At 41.3% G+C, this 16371-nt stretch overlaps 1 protein-coding gene across 5 annotated transcripts in view; it reads left to right on the forward strand.

Moving 5' to 3' along the window:
• Positions 1-16371, forward strand: part of NPAS3 (neuronal PAS domain protein 3) — an 862608-nt gene that overhangs the window by 828353 nt on the left and 17884 nt on the right. For all 5 annotated transcript variants that reach the window (XM_073010914.1, XM_073010913.1, XM_073010915.1 and 2 more), the window contains 2 exons: positions 4424-4617; positions 8528-8634. In XM_073010914.1, coding sequence (XP_072867015.1) covers positions 4424-4617; positions 8528-8634 — 301 coding nt within the window. The remainder of the gene's footprint in view (positions 1-4423; positions 4618-8527; positions 8635-16371) is intronic.

The following is a 16371-nucleotide window of genomic DNA, read 5'->3' on the forward strand; positions in this document are numbered from 1 at the left end:
TTCAGCTGAAAGTATTTTCTTCCTACCTTGAACTCCTGAAGATCTTATTCCAAACCTTTCTTATGGAACATGCTTGTTAATTAATCAAACAGTATTTGTTGAACATATATTACACATCAGGCATTATACCTAGGCACTTTGCACACATTTTCATTCCCTCCAATCAGCCCTGTAAGACTTGGAATTTTTTTTTTTTTTTTTTTTTTTTTTTTAAGACAAGATCTTGCTCTGTCATCCAGGCTGGCGTGCAGTGGTGAAATCATGGCTCACTGCAACCTCGATCTCCTAGGTTCAAGCAATCCTCTCACCTCAGCCTCCAAGTAGCTGGGGGCCAAAGACATGAACCAATATGCCCAGCTCATTTTTTCATTTTTTGTAGAGATGGGAGTCTCCCTATGTTGCTCAAGCTGGTCTTGAACTCCTGGGTTCAAGCGATCCTCCTCCCTGAGCCTCCCAAAGTACTGGGATTACAGGTGTGAGCCACAATGCCCAGCTGGAAAACTATAAAAATGTCTATGAATATTGATGCCAGTGCCCCAACACCTGAGACCCACATTTAACAACTCTCAGGTACAGCCTGGACAGGGGGACTTTTCAAGACTCCCTGGTTGATTCCAATGTATAGCCATGGTTGATAACCACTGGTGTAACTCCAAACCCATTTGCCAGATATTCTCAGGTAGTTAGTATCACCTCTGAAGCTTTAAAACACAAACAAATGCTGGACCCTAACTCATTCCTATCAAATTAGAACTCTGGGGGATAGAGTCTGGGAATTCACATGTTGACTCCATCACATAACCAGGATCAAAACCTACTTTCTTGATCAGATATGGAAGCATCTCCCTCTTATGGCCATATTAGAAATAATTATAGATGTCTTCCCCCCCCCCCCCACCTCCCAACTTAGAGTCTGTAAACTTTTTGAGGACAGATTTACATTTGATTTACCTTGGTCAGCTTCCCGGCACCTAACAAGGTGCCTCATAGATTATGTGTTTTAGAAACTAAAGAACCAGGAAAATACCTTGTGTTAACTTTATTCAGGAAAAAAAAAAAAAAAAAAGAACTGCCAGGCACAGTAATCCCAGCACTTTGGGAGGCCAAGGCAGGCATATCAATTGAGGTCAGGAGTTCAGGACCAGCCTGGCCAACATGGTAAAACCCAGTCTCTACTAAAAATACAAAAGTTAGCTGTGCATGGTGGTGCATGCCTGTAATCCCAGCTACTCAGGAGGCTGAGACAGGAGAACTGCTTGAACCTGGGAAATGGTGGTTTCAGTAAGCCGCAGTCGCACCACTGCACTCCAACCCGGACTACAGAGTAAGACTCCATCTCAAAAAAAAAAAAAAAAAAAAAAAATCTTGGCAGTGTACTTATTTTTCTGTTCTAGGTTTTAAATCTTTGATATACTAACCTGGAAACAAAGCAAGTCATTTCAATTCTCTTAGGATCATAGTTGTGTGGCTATTAAGTGCCAGAGCTAGGATTTGAACCCAGGCCATCTTGACAATATTCTTTTCTGTACATCTCAGGCCTTAAAAGCAACTATAAAATGAGAAATCCAGCTATCTACATGTTTGGATACATGCTGTCAGACATGTTTCTGAAATTTGAACATAACCTGTCAGCTGGGGAAAAAAAGCTCTGTTGGCATTATGAAATGAATTTGGAAAAAATATGTTAATTTAAACCTAAAAATTGTGGGATCTAACAGATATCCCTTTCTTCTCTTCAATTCCACCCTCCCTGAAACCCACACGTACATACAGACAGACAAACACACCCTCTGATTGTTCTTTGACATTTCTTGACAACTATTTAGCTACTACTTTGGTAATTTTCTTAGTTTTCTTTTTAGTTTATGCTACTTCTCAAAGATTTTTCAAATCACTTGAGCTTCTAGTTATAAATGAAATCTTCTCAAAAGTTCATATACAGTTTACTTAATAAATTGGCATCTGGCATATATTTCTAATGTTTCATTCAATGTGAATATGCACACAGGTATAACTAAGTTGAAGTGACTCTTAAATAAGACATGGAAACCTGGGTTCCAGGCACTATTTGCCATTTACAAGCTAGGTGACTTTGGGCAGGGATGAGCTTTCTGGAGTCTCCTTCTTCACCTAAAAATAAAAAAGGAAAGGAGCGAAGATAGACCCTCCCAAATTTTCTTCCAAATGTGAAATTTTATGATCCTTTAAAATAGTAAGTCATTTATTAGACTTCTGAACAACACCAGATTAATACTTGGTCCTTGTCCTTACGGGTCGATATTTTTAAAGGCAAACAGAGACATAATAATTAAATGTGTAGAATTCTTTACAGTTTATAGTCATCATTAGCTCCATTTCACAGAAAAGGAAATTGAGACACAGAGAGGCTGCGTGACTTGCCGGTGGTAACAGAATCAGAAAATTGCAAGTGTAGACTCCTACTGGACCTAACTTTGACCCCCTTCAATACTATGATGGCCACAGGCAAAGCTGGAGATCAGAGGCCAGGTCAATGTGACATGCCGACAGCTCCCTCCCAGTAGCCTGTCTGCCTTCCCCAAATGTTTTCCAACCCAGACGGCTTTAAATTGCTTTGGAATAGAATACCAAGTGGGGATTTATTTAGCATATCATTTCTGGATGTGTGTTTTCCTGAGCATTTATAGATCCGTGTTTTTCCAAGAAGCTGAGTGTTCCTGATAAAACAAGACAGATAATGATAAATGAGCATCTATGTAAGCCTAGCTGGGAGGAGGACCAGGGACTGTTAACACCCCTCCTGTGAAGTTAATCCCATTTCTTTTAGCTATTTCTTTATTAGTTAATGAGGTCTTGCAAAAATGTGTGTCTGTGATGGTGTTTTAGCATCCTTGCCTCTAGGAACATTTTCAAATATTCATAAAGTAGCTCATCTGACCAAAGCTTAAAGCAAAGGTGCATTAAGTATGAATTTAGTCAACTTCAAATGTGGGTGGTCGAAAAGCTGCCGCTGAAATAACCTAAATAATCCTCCTTATTGGTGCTTCCAGATCCACAGCTGTGGGCGCTAATGTGAAGGGTGACAGGGAAAAGGTATTATTTAAAACAGCCAGGACTCTGAAGGGCAGCCCTGTAAGCTTTGATCCTGCTTCCTGACTGACAGTAGTGTGGGCCCACTATTGGAAAACCAAGCAACGTAAAAGAAACAAAAATAAAATGGAAAAGGAATTGTCAGTGGAGCCCCTGGGAAGAAAAGCAGACCTAGATCATATTGTTCCTGGGAGGCAAGAGACCTACTTCCCACTCCAGTTCCTTATAGCAAAGGGGGAAAAGTAGAATCTCAAGATAGTTTGGCACTCAGTGATGCATTTGGAGCGGCAAAGCACATATGGAAACTCAGCTAGTAAACTGAGCTCCATGGTACTGTCAATCATGGCAGTATCTCCATTTCACATGCTTTGGAGAGGATTCCCCACACTGTAGCAGGGTCCTGGGAACACAGCTAGAGTTGACATGCACATGTGTGCACACACAGCCCCCACCCAGCCCTTCCTTCTGCAACCTAAGGCATAGCGGCACAAATCCTTCCTATTTTTTACCCTTTTATGATTTTGTTTCCCCAGAGCATCATTTGAGGAAGTTGTCACTATGGCTGATCTATGTGCAGTTTACATGCAGAGGTTTGCTTGGTTCCGGGTGGCCTGGCCTATTTTGGCCAAGAAACTGAAAATTACAGCCCAATATTTTCCTTCCTATTTCCAGGCAAATACCTCTGTGCTGCCACTAAGATGGTTCAAGTCTTCCTGACCCTACTTTAGTATGCGCTCCAGGGACAAATCACGGGCCAAAGTCCTCTGACCGTCAACCCCATAGGGCACTGCAATAAATCACTGTATCACTGGGAACTCAGTGCTGCCTAACAGGAAATATCTATCCTCGAAAGAACCCATTCATGTCATTGCCACTGAGAGTTTTATTCATTGGAGTCTTTGGCCTTTTGCAATATCAACCCCTGAATGAAGGAAGGCTCAGAGCCACACATCTGAAAGGAGATGGCCATAGAATCCCACTCAAGTACAGACCTGGAGAGAGACAGACGTCGTCCGTTAATAAGGGCTAATACTGCACATGTCCTTTTGCAGCTCAGTGCTCAACTTTTTGGTCATTTTATTTGGTTATGAGTTTTCCCTTAATGTGGGAAAAAAAAAAGTCCTTTAAAAACAGCAGCATAAGAATGCTGCCTTGAGTAATGCTTGGAGTGTAATACTATCTTTTTTGTCTCTTGCCACAAGGACGCTGAGGGCATGCCGACAGCCATTATGATTACAGAAGATACAAGCTAATGTTGGTTGTTCCAGATGTAATTTTGCATTTCTCAAAAGAAATGCTGTTATATCTGGGATGTAAATTTGACTGGTGTCCTGTACTTAATGTTCTTTTACAGGTGATTCACATAACAGGCCGGCTACGCCTCAGAGTATCGCTGTCCCACGGGAGGACCGTCCCCAGCCAAATCATGGGTCTCGTGGTTGTTGCGCATGCCTTGCCTCCCCCGACGATCAATGAAGTCAGAATTGACTGCCATATGTTCGTCACTCGAGTAAATATGGACCTCAATATCATTTACTGTGAAAATAGGTACTTTGTTTTTGTTTTCATTTGCCCTGTTGCACGTTGCACATTGGTGAGGGTTGTGTTTCAGCCGTCTGAAGGATGGTACTCTCCCAGTGAGGCTCATTCTAAATCCTGATCTTGTTTTTAATGGCCACTTCGACTGACACCAAACATGCTTTTTATTTAAAATTTACATTGCTGCCCTGATTTATGTTAGGGACAACAATTAAATGAATCGGGATACCCAGACATCCATATGCTATAAAGAAGGCCCATTTTGGCTGAGAACCCAAGAAGAAAGCAGGGCTCAGATGCCATTGGCAAAATGATGCAGTAAAATGTATTGCCTGATGCCTCAGTGGTACCCACTTCTGCCTAATTCGAGGGCCCGGCATCACGGTGGTCAGTGTTCACACAGACGCTAAGCACGGAAAGAACAAATGAGAATCTGAGGTCCACAGAGGAAAAAGGATGAAAAAGAAATTTGCAAAGCTATTAAATAAAACTTTGTCATCCTGAGGATTTCACTTCATAAATTAAGAAAAAGATGACTCATCATATAAATGAGTTGGCAGTTCTTCCTCAAGACTAAGCTTTTATAAAAGGAGTTTTTAGCCTCTGGTTAAAAAGTTCACTTTTTCCATTAAGCACAAAGCAAGGGACAAGGAAATGGGACACTGCCCCTTCAGACCTTTCACCTAGAAGTCAGCAGCCCATCATCAGACTGATTTGAAGAGGAAACCATGGGGTGCAGGGAGGGCAGTGGAGAGGAGCTGCCCACATACCAGGTGTGTGAAGGAAGCTCTGGTGATACTTCCTCAGGTGCCACAGGGAGAATTACTGCATCAATTTGGGGAGGATGCTTTTGCAGCACTGTTGTCAGGCTTGTTCACTGAGCCCCGTCAGTGCCTTCAGAGGAGAAACTTAAGAGCAGATTGGTCAAGTGACTTGGAGAACTGACCTCTCCAGAGACTAACCAAGAAGATAGCCCCTGCATTCAGTCTACCGGGAAGCACTGAAGATGTTGAAGTCAAGTTGGAAGCTGCCTATCATTTCTGACCAGGATCTGAGTCAAAGGAAAGAATTCACCTTGGGAAAAGATACCTGAGCTATGAGTGTTCAATAGGGTAGAAGATCTCATGAACGTGTTGCTGTTATTTGATAAGAAACTCTGAATCTGCATTTCAAGTTTTGTTGGCATTTATTAAAATGTTTATGATCGTGACATCGTGGGTATGTCTAAGGTATTCTGGAAGGGTCACAGAACATCAGGGAACATGCGTTAGCCAGTATGATTCGCTGAAGTTGGCAGGTCCTAATAAAGATGGCTGGCATTTACTGATCACTTACTGCACACGGGCCCTGTGCAAAGCTCATCACCTGCACAATTTCACTTAAGCTTTAGGACAGTCCTGTGAGGCAGGTGCTGCTGCTGTCTCCATTGCCTTTGGGCAATTACAGCTAAGAGAGAAACGTTGACTGACTTGTCCTCAGCCAAGAGATTCAAAAGCCCATGTACTTAGCTACATCCTGTGGAGTCTCCCTGGAGTCTCTTCTTTTTCTTCAGAAGTCAGACTGAATGGCAAGCGACCAGAAAGAATAACCTCTGAGGGGGACTTTTCATACGTATATACCCATGAAAGAACCCAGTTACAGTCCATAGAGCTATTTCTTCTCTAATTAAAAATGTAGAATGCTGGAGAAGGAGATCCAACCAGGGAAGACAGACGTCAAGTCAGAGGATGGACTATGGCTTTGCTTTTTTGAAAACACAAGTCATCTCCCTTGATTTAGCTACCAGCCGCCTCTCCCTCCAAAGAACAGGGCTTCGTCTTATTTACCAAACTTCCAATGATTGTCCTATCCCAAAACATCACTTAATTTTCATTCCCGTGATCAACTCATTAATTCTTTTGACAAGCTCCATGGACCCGAATGCCTCATGGTGCCACTCTAGTAATTGAGATCATTTTCTGTGACCTGCTTTTGGCGTTTTTCTTCCTAAAAAAAAAAAAAAAAAAAAAAAGCTTTCACAGTCCCCTTTATTAGCCAATACAATATAGCATTATTTCCCATCTGCAGATGATAGTAATTATGAAAAATACCTGTATGAAAGGTAATTGCATATTTGATCTGAGAAAAAGCATATTGTGTGCCAGGCACTATGCGATGTTAATTTCATTCCATTCATTCATCCCCTCACCAACCTTTCGGATTGTTTTCCAGAAGAAGAAACTGAGGCTCAGAGTAAAAGATGCCATCAGGATTCTGATCCTGATACAGGTCATCCAACTGGTCAGGTGCTTTCGAGATAGATGTTAAGACACCGGGCTAGTCACATTCACCACAGTAGCAGGCTGTGCTACAGAGAAGGGCTTGGATCGTTTTGAAGGATTTAATTCAAGAAAAGAATAAACTAAAGAAATGCCTTCCCTGAAGAATGGAGTGGCTTTTTCCTGGGGTTTATTATTTAATTAGGGAATTGTTAACTAGAAACTAAGGCTTGCTCCTTGACTCTGCAGACCATTCTTCTCTGCATTCCCAAGGACGGCCTCAGGCAAAGCCGACATCTAATGCTTTCAGAGGAGCTGGCAAATTTCAGAAACACCAGTGAGGGAGGGTCTTTTAATGACATCCTTGTTCCCTCATTTGCAGAAAGGGGGTGTAACTGCACTTAAAAGATAGCTAATGGTTTTAGGAAAACACCAGCTAATCTGTGTCATATCTAAAACCCATGAAATCCTTAGAAAACCCTCCATTTTATGTCCCCAATTAATCTTATCTTACCAAAAATCCTTGTTCGGCCAAAAAATATTATTTGAATTGCTAGACACTGAGAAATTCACTCACTGGGTAATATATTTTAATTATGTTTCTTTTTTTGTTTGTTTTTCTTTCCTATTTCCCTGCCTTGGGGGCCAGAAAACTCTCTAACTATGATCACATGTGTTTCTTAAATGTGTCATTTCTAAAGATTTACTTCATATTTGAATAGACCATATGCCGTAAGTCATAAAAAAAAAAACAAAAACACACATACACACACATGAAGAGTAAAGAGAATAAATTAAACAAGAAATATATTCCACTTTGGACTGACCAAAAGGAATCTGCACTTGGTAATACAGAGGGTAACAAGCATTTTGACATGTTTGTGTCAACCAGGCAGATTCCCCCAACATGTTTTCCAATTTGGACTCTCTTTTTCCGTGCTCTGCCTGAGGACATCGACGTCTGGACAATCAGTGACAGAGGCTTACACACACGTACTGTCGAGCACAAGCCTGGAAGAGCTGCTGAAATGGTTTAAAAGTTTTTGTGCGGAATCCACCACAAAGTACCAGTTAAAAGGGCCAGGAGTGAAAGCTGAGCTCCCAAATGACTAAGACTAAAAAAGATAATACCCCCAGGCATCTGTATGTCTCAGCATTTAAATTATATCCCTTGAAATGCCAATTTGGACTTTGTGCCAAGAAGCTGCTGAAGCCCTTTTTCATGGAAATACCCAATAGAAGACCAATCTGTTTAAATGAAAGGTGTCTCTAATCATTTAGTATAAACATAACATGTTTTTATTTTATTATGTAACCTTGAATTATCTTGGCCTGTAATGAGGATCTTGCATTGTTACTGATTCTCAATAATTTCATGAAATTATGTTGTCTAAATGTGCATTCTTAATGCCAAAGAAAGAGAAAAACCTATCTAATTATTGAAACACAATCGCTTGATCTAACACATTTCCTACTTTTGAAAAAAGACTGTTACGTGTTAAAGAAATAATCTTATCTATAAAGGGTTTCCCTCACAGTGCCACCTCCTCACGGGTACAGTAGTATAATGAAATGTGTCAGTAGATCTGTTTCTACGTTATTTGACAGTTTCTTTCTATTTCTTCCTTTCTGAATTCCAGCCTGTGTTCTTCTCTTTGTAGGATTAGTGATTATATGGATCTGACCCCTGTAGATATCGTAGGGAAGAGATGCTACCACTTCATCCATGCTGAAGACGTGGAGGGCATCAGGCACAGTCACTTGGACTGTAAGTACCTCCTGTGCGGGGGAATAACCCCGGCTGGTGTCAGCTCTCTCTGAGGCTTGTTCAGTTTCAGTGCTGATTTTTCCCTTCATCTTTCCTGTGTACATTTCAGATGACTGTCAGTGTGCAGTGAGAAAAAGTGAGACATCAATCATTTCAACTTGTGTTAGTATTGGATTGAAAGTTGGACCTCAGGCCTAGAGAAATTGCTGGATCTTTAGGCACTCACCCAGAATTCTGTGGTGTCTTGTGCTGTCTCTCCTAGGAAGTGGTGGGGAAACCTTTGTTTTAAGTGCTTCCTTGACCCTTTCATTTTCTGGAGAGCAACTTCCACTCTGAAATTTGTGGTCTTAGTTTCAAAATACACGTGAGAGAAGACAAGTTCAAATAAGCCAGAGCCTTATAAAAATGCCCACTTGACCAGCCACAAAACTGGGGTGCGGGGCAAGCCAGGGAGATGGGGCAGAGCACGTCGTGTGGACACAGCAGCTCTCGAACGCAGTGTTTTCGCTGTTTCTGGGGAGAGAGTTATTCAGAAGAGTAGCTATCTCCATCCTCCAACTCCTGGGGAAGAGAAACTTAGCTCAGCTCTTTGAATATGGCTGCCAGCCCCTGAGCCACAGGCTGAACTCCAAAAGACCTTCTGTGCATGCGAGCAAAGCAGGAGCATCAGTGATGTGGCTGGCTCCAGCGACACACCAGCAGAATCGTGCAGGACCCCCCATCCAACCGCCCTAGCTGTTCACTTTCTCCATGGAAGGGGTCTGACTAGAGCACTGGTCTGGTGGCCCTCTTCTGACCAGAGGTCCTTTATATGACCATTCAATAGACTCTTCCTGAAAAATGAGTACTCCCCCACCCCACCCACAGCTATGTCCCTAGAAGGTTCTAATCCCAGTTCAGACCTCTGAATTTAAATATAGTCACATGCCACTTAGCCAGGTTTTGGTCAACTACCTACCACCTATACGAGGGTAGTCCCATGAGATTATAATACTGTATTTTTACTGCACCTTTTCTGTGTTTAGATACACAAATACTTACCACTGTGTTACAGTTGCCTACCAGTATTCAGTAGAGTAACATGCTGTACAACTTTTGGTCCAGGAGCATTAGTCTATACCATATAGCCCAAGTGTGTAGTAGGCTACACTATCTAGGTTTGTGTCAGTGCACTCTGTGATATCCACACACTGATGAAATACCCTAGCGATGCATTTCTTAGAATGTATTCCCATCATTAAACAACATGTGGCTGTACACGCAGGGTGCCAAGGATGAGATGGTACAGCCCAAAGTTGAAGTGTTTATGCCGAAAAAGCCAGCCAAGTGGCCTTTGTATTTACCTCCTCTCCCCTTTCTTATCATGGTCAAAGAGAGCTATTTCATATCTTTCCTGCCCTTTGCAATTATTTCTTCATTTCAAACTCAGTAACATGGAGATGTTGAGCTAGCCAGCGTCTTAAAGTATGAACATCCTGTACTGTGTTTTTAACCCTGCGTTAGCAACACTGACATGAAACCAAGTTCAGTGTCAGAATGTGTATGCACCATGTCTCTGGAAAGAGTCTGCCTGCAAGACAGCAGATTCTACTCCCAACACGGAGCGTGTGTCTTGATACTGCACACCAGGGATTTAGGGAACACACTTGTTGCTGAGAATGAATGGGTGTTGTGTATCGTAGAAGCAGATGGCTCTTCAATTAATTGGGGAAAAAAAATGATGTGGTTTCCTCAAAAGAAACATCAGGTTCTTTGTTACTCAGAGTTTAGAGAAAATGGAGAAAAAATCAGGATCTTTGGAAGAAGCCATGGATATATTTTCGGAATAATATAGGCTAGAGATCCTGACTTCACAAATGAATATATTGCTTTTAGGAACACTGTCATAGACCATGTGTGGAGAGGGGGATGCCTTCTGATTTTGGAATCTTAATTAAGGTCTAAATTCAGAAACCTGATGCTGACAAAAAAAAAAAAAAAACCAAAAAGAACTTTGTCTTCCTCAGTTATTATTTGGAAAACATCATGCTATCTCTCTGGGATTTGATTTACAGTTTGAAGAAACACAATTCCTCAGGAACAGTGAGCGAGGGCAGTTCATTTCTCCCCATTAAGCAAAGGTCTCCAACAAATATGTTTGATGCCTTTCTTTCCGATTTACTTTTATCTCATTTTCCGTACCCGGAATAATTTGAGAGTGCTGAAAATAAACCACTCCACCATTCACTATTGTGCTATTCTCCTAATTTTTCTGGTATCTTGCCAGCTAATAAACAGAGAAGGTATGCTTTCAAATTCTGATTTTTTTCATTACTTGATATTGACATACTGGCTATTGCTTTATGATTCAGCCTACTAACAATGATTGGGTTCATTCTTTTAACTCATACACATGACTTCTAATTTTGAGTTCTTTTAATAACCTTAAACACATGAAAAACAAATAGAATGAGCTGATAATTCTGCATAGTAAAATACACTTCACATATTTAGCTATCATGCTGTGGAATAACTCCACAATGTCAAGTAGCACACAATTAGTAAAACTGTAGGGGGAGGAAAAAGAGTGTTTTGATCCTGAAGAAGTTTGATCCTAATCAGATTGAAATTTCAGCGTTCTTGTAGTGCTTAATATCTTCAATCACACACAAAAAAAATCAAACTGATTCCAGTGTCAAGTTTTGCATTCTGTGACTGAAATAAAATGCTAAAATATACAAATGCATCTCGCTTTGTACAATAAACATTAACATCATTATAAAGTAAGATTGAGTCTAAAATTGTGTGATGGAATGTCTGATGTTTACCTAATTCTCAAACCAAAGCCAGCCCAGTAACAAAATGACAGACCATGTAATAAGTCTTGGTTGTATAAACACTGGAAGAAAAGGCAAAAAGCCTGCACAGCATCTTGCTTGTCCAAAGCCCTAGGCTATTACTGAAGGATGCCTCAACTGTGCCTTCTTGGCAGGAGAAGGTCATGGCGACATAGAATCAGGTCAAGAATAAGATAGAATTCTAAAACAAAGGGATGGTTAAAAAATAAACCACATTAACTATTTAGTTTTTCTTCCTAGAGCTATTGGCACAATTCCTGGTTCTGTCCTGAAAGACAGGTTGTAGTCATCTGATAATATTTCTGATTTTTTAATATGTCTTATGCCCCAGTTTGATAGAATGTTTTTTAAAAAGACTTAATAGTCTTTGATAACTAAAAATACTATCTTTATCACTTGTATCTTTTTTCCTTGCCTAGGCATCTGTAAATCCATAAATGAACTTGTCTGTAGAATAAGAAAAGTAAAGAGGAATATCAGCTGTACCAGGATTACAACTCTGATAAATTGAACCAAGAACTTTAGAGCATCTACTCTTCCACTAAGTTAACATGAGATGACTGATAGTTCACTGGATTTCAACAGAAAGAATCAGTAAGAATCACATTATTGACGCCAACATGGTAGGTTAGTGAAACTACACTGGAACTGTAAAACCAAGGGAGTTTTAGGGCCCCTTCTTTCACACTGTCACCAAAGATCTCTGTGATTTCTTTTGTTTAAAACCAGTTTCACCAATTCTTCAGGTCAAATCATCATTTAAAGGTTAGAATTTTAAACCACTCACATTAGTAATTACTGGGGCGTCTTCACCTCCTCTTCCCTCCAGTTCTCCATTGCTCAGGAGGTACAGACTTGGGAGATGATCACTCACAGTTACACACTCCAGTTACCTGTGGTGTCTGTGTGGCTCTTCAATTATGAGAGGTTTCAGTGCAACCACCTACCACTCTACTTCTGTCTGTAGCCCCCCCAAAATAGAATGCTAAACCAAACAGATGCATGCTTTGCACTGCTCTTTATTCCCATTTAATCCAGCCCTTTGTCTAGAGAAAGAGCTGAATTTGTCTCAGATATCCCTAGGGTTCTTTGTGGGTCCAATCAGCAACAACTTTCTAAAACCTTAAAGAGTGGCCTAGGGGAAAACTTCCTTTCTCTTTATGAGGTTCTGCTCCACCGGCATGGCTCAAGGCTGTGGAGCTGTGGGATTTCAGGGAAAAGGATCCAGAGACTGTAGGTGTGGCGGCAGTTTTTTCCTTCCTAGCACCTGACCCAGTCTGTGAAAACTCTGGAAGAGTTATTTCAGAAAGACAGAAGGACTGCAGATTGCCTTTGAGATCATAGGCAGTTAAAAAGCATGGCCTATCCAATATACTTGAGGGTTGTTTTCTGTTTTTTTGTTTTTTTTTTTTAAAGTAGCTTAAGTGTTTATTTCTTAATTACAAACTTCTATACTTTCTAACAAAACTAATATACAGCTACCTGATATAATGCATTCCATGCTGTTTTGCATCAATAACCCCTACACTTCCCTCCTGAAGGCGTCTCATCGCCAAATGCAAGCAGACTGCTTAATGCAGGACTAATTAGTATATCCCCTTCCAGTCTGCAGGCCCTCCATTGTAATTCCTTCCCAGCTCATTTTTTTCCACAACCGAGCATCAATCAAAGTAAGTGCCCTGCCTGCCTAGGCAACACAAGATGTCCTCCATGCATTTGTCATCTGCCACACAAACAAAGGGGGAATTTAATTGTTGGTTTGGGTATGCAGCCACTGCACACAGAAACGGAAGCTGCAAGTGAAGGAAAGAGAAAAGGTAGAAAGTTTGATGGGTGGGCCAAATGCAGATAGCACGGGGGACTTTTTTCTGTTTTCTGATCTCAGCCCTTCTTCAGGGGTGGGTCTTCAGGGATTTAGCTGCAACCTGGTCATTGGCTGGACTTTCCCCAAAGCAAGTAAGCGTTCCCCTTCTGCCATATGAATATGAAAATCCCCATGAAAGGAAATGCATGTAATAGCTACCATGTCTGACTTTCTTCAGAAGCCAAGTCAGCCTTCATCGTGTGCCTGGCCATTAACTGAAAAAACTGTCACCAGGAGACAAGATAAAGGCTGGTTTTTATGCAGGAATGAATTTGTATTATTTTGTCTTGTTTTTTTGTTTGTTTGTGTTTTGTTTGTTTGTTTGTTTGGTGGGGAGGTACCGGCAGGGAGACAGTGCTCGTTTTGGCTTTTAAAGTCCATGGACAGGCAAGCAGAGAGACGAGAGACCAGCGAGAGGGCTGAGCTCCAGCGGCACATCCCTGCTGTGCTTACTACACTGTGCATCGGTGGGGCAGCGGCGTAGGCACCCCCTGGGAACTCAGAGATGCAGGTTTTAAGGCCTTCTCCAATCAGAATCTGCAGTTAGCAAGATCCCCAGCTGACTCATATTCATGTGAAAGCTTGAAAAGTACAGACCATACTAGTATTTAGAAGACACTATTTTACATGACATGAACAGTAAATACAAACTGAGCATCTGAAGGGTTGTCTTTTCCTCTCCAATTGGATGAATTCTGAGAACAGTAGCAAAAGGTGAGTAGTGAAATAACTCTTAGGGTGCTCCATCAGTATTCAAATGAAACAAGAATAGGATTAAGAAGCTGACTTCTTTACAAAGATGTAAAGTTTTAAATATCAACGGGAAACATTTAACAGAGTATACATAGTAATATCCACCTAGTAAGCAAAAGATCTTACTGTTTTTTTTCCCTTGGGCAAATATTTTCCTGTGTACTTGACTGTATGAGTGAATATGAGCAGTCGTTTTTTTCCTATTCAAGTTTACCTAACATTTGTGAGCACTTACTAATGCAAAGTCTGTGTCATTGCTGTGAGGTTTCAAAAACAACCAAGGTATGGTCTCCACCTTCGAGGAGCTTACATACTAGTAGAGAAGGCAGCATGAAACAGCCAATTCTGAATAGCTAGTATGAAATGAGGTCTGTTAAGATGTGCAAACAAAACACAGAAACCCCAGGGGTGAAAGCAACTAAGGGGAGGACGGAGAAATAGCCCCAGGGGAGGCAGATTTTCCCTGGACTTTGAAAGAGGATGGCAAGAGAGATGGAGGAGTGGTCTAAGGCATTGCAGGCTTAGAAAAGCATAGGAGAGACATAGAACACAAACACATGATCTGTTCTGTCTCCCCAGAGAGCAAGCCAGAACTTTGATTTCACTGACAAATTCTAATATAATTCTCACATGGATTCGCGAGCTTTTCCTTGTTATTATTTCAATTAGTAGCTGCTTTTTATTTTTTGTTATTTTTATTATTATTATTATTATTATTATTATTTTTTGAGACAGAGTTTTGCTCTTGTTGCCCAGCCTGGAGTGCAATGGCACGATCTCGGCTCACCGCAACCTCCGCCTCCTGAGTTGAAGCGATTCTCCTGCCTCAGCCTCCCTAGTAGCTGGGATTACAGGCATGCGCCGCCACGCCCAGCTAATTTTGTATTTTTAGTAGAGATGGGGTTTCTCCATGTTGGTCAGGCTAGTCTGAAACTCCTGAACTCAGGTGATCCACCCACCTGGGCCTCCCAAAGGGCTGGGATTACAGGCGTGAGCCACTGCACCCTGCCTAATAGCTGCTTTGATTATAGTTTTTTTTTTTTAAGCCTTGTATTTGACAAAAAAATAACCCATTGCTCTTATAAGGCATGATCAGAACAAGAAAAAAAAATCAATACTTCCAGCCTGGCACGGTGGCTCATGCTTGTAATCCCAGCACTTTGGGAGGCCAAGGTGGGTGGATCACAAGGTCAGGAGTTCAAGACCAACCTGGCCAACACAGTGAAACCCCGTCTCTACTAAAAATTCAAAAATTAGCTGGACATGGTGGCTGGCGCTTGTAATCCCAGCTGCTCGGGAGGCTGAGGCAGGAGAATGGCATGAACCTGGGAGGTGGAGCTTGCAGTGAGCCAAGATCACACCACTGCACTCCAGCCTGGGCGACAGAGTGAGACTCTGTCTCAAAAAAAAAAAAATAAATCAATACTTCTGAGTCATCCATTTTAACCTAAATCAGTTAACCCAAATAAAATCAATTCCATTACTTCTTATAATGGCATCTTGTTCTCAATCTTATACAAACTATTTTTTAAATTGTTTCCTGAAAACATTCAGTGATACCCTACATATCAAAAAACTTGTTTTAACTTAAATAAGTGGCATAGGATTGAATTCATGTATGTGTCTAACATACAACAGTTTTCCCACACATGCACGGTTAACTAAAGGTCAGGTCATTCAAACCTCTTCTTGAACTCCCACATCTTCTCTGGCTTCCTGGAACTTTTGGTGCGGCATATCAAGTAGAATGCACCTGGTTACACGTAACAGACAATCCCAGTAAAAATGACTTAACTTTCTCTTCATGATCAGAAGATCAAGATAGCATCCCCATCATCAGTTCCTCATGGGGCAATGTCCAAAGTGCGGACGGGGTCAGTCGATGTTTTGTGTTCGTTCTAGAGTGCACAGAAAACATTCCCAGCAGCACTTCCCCACCACCCCACAGCAGGGAGAAGCCTCTTGTGTCTTATCGTCCCATGTGTCATTGAGTACCCAAGCCTAAGCCACTCACTGACAAGGGGGTAGAATTACTGTATCTGGCTTAAACAATCAAGGTTTATTCTCCTGGGATTTAGGAGGCGGCCATCCAACATAAAACCCAAAATCAGACTTCTTTTACCCAGAAGGAAGTGGCGGAATAGCTGTTGAGCAGACGACCAACAGTGACTGCTACATGGAAGAATCTATGTTTTCACAACAAAGTACTTGGATTTCTAAAAATCTACATAACAGATGAACAAATTGAATTTGTCTGGGCTCCTGGAAATATTTCTGACTTTC

The sequence above is a fragment of the Chlorocebus sabaeus genome, chromosome 24 (assembly GCF_047675955.1).
Source record: "Chlorocebus sabaeus isolate Y175 chromosome 24, mChlSab1.0.hap1, whole genome shotgun sequence".
Taxonomy (NCBI): Eukaryota; Metazoa; Chordata; class Mammalia; order Primates; family Cercopithecidae; genus Chlorocebus; species Chlorocebus sabaeus.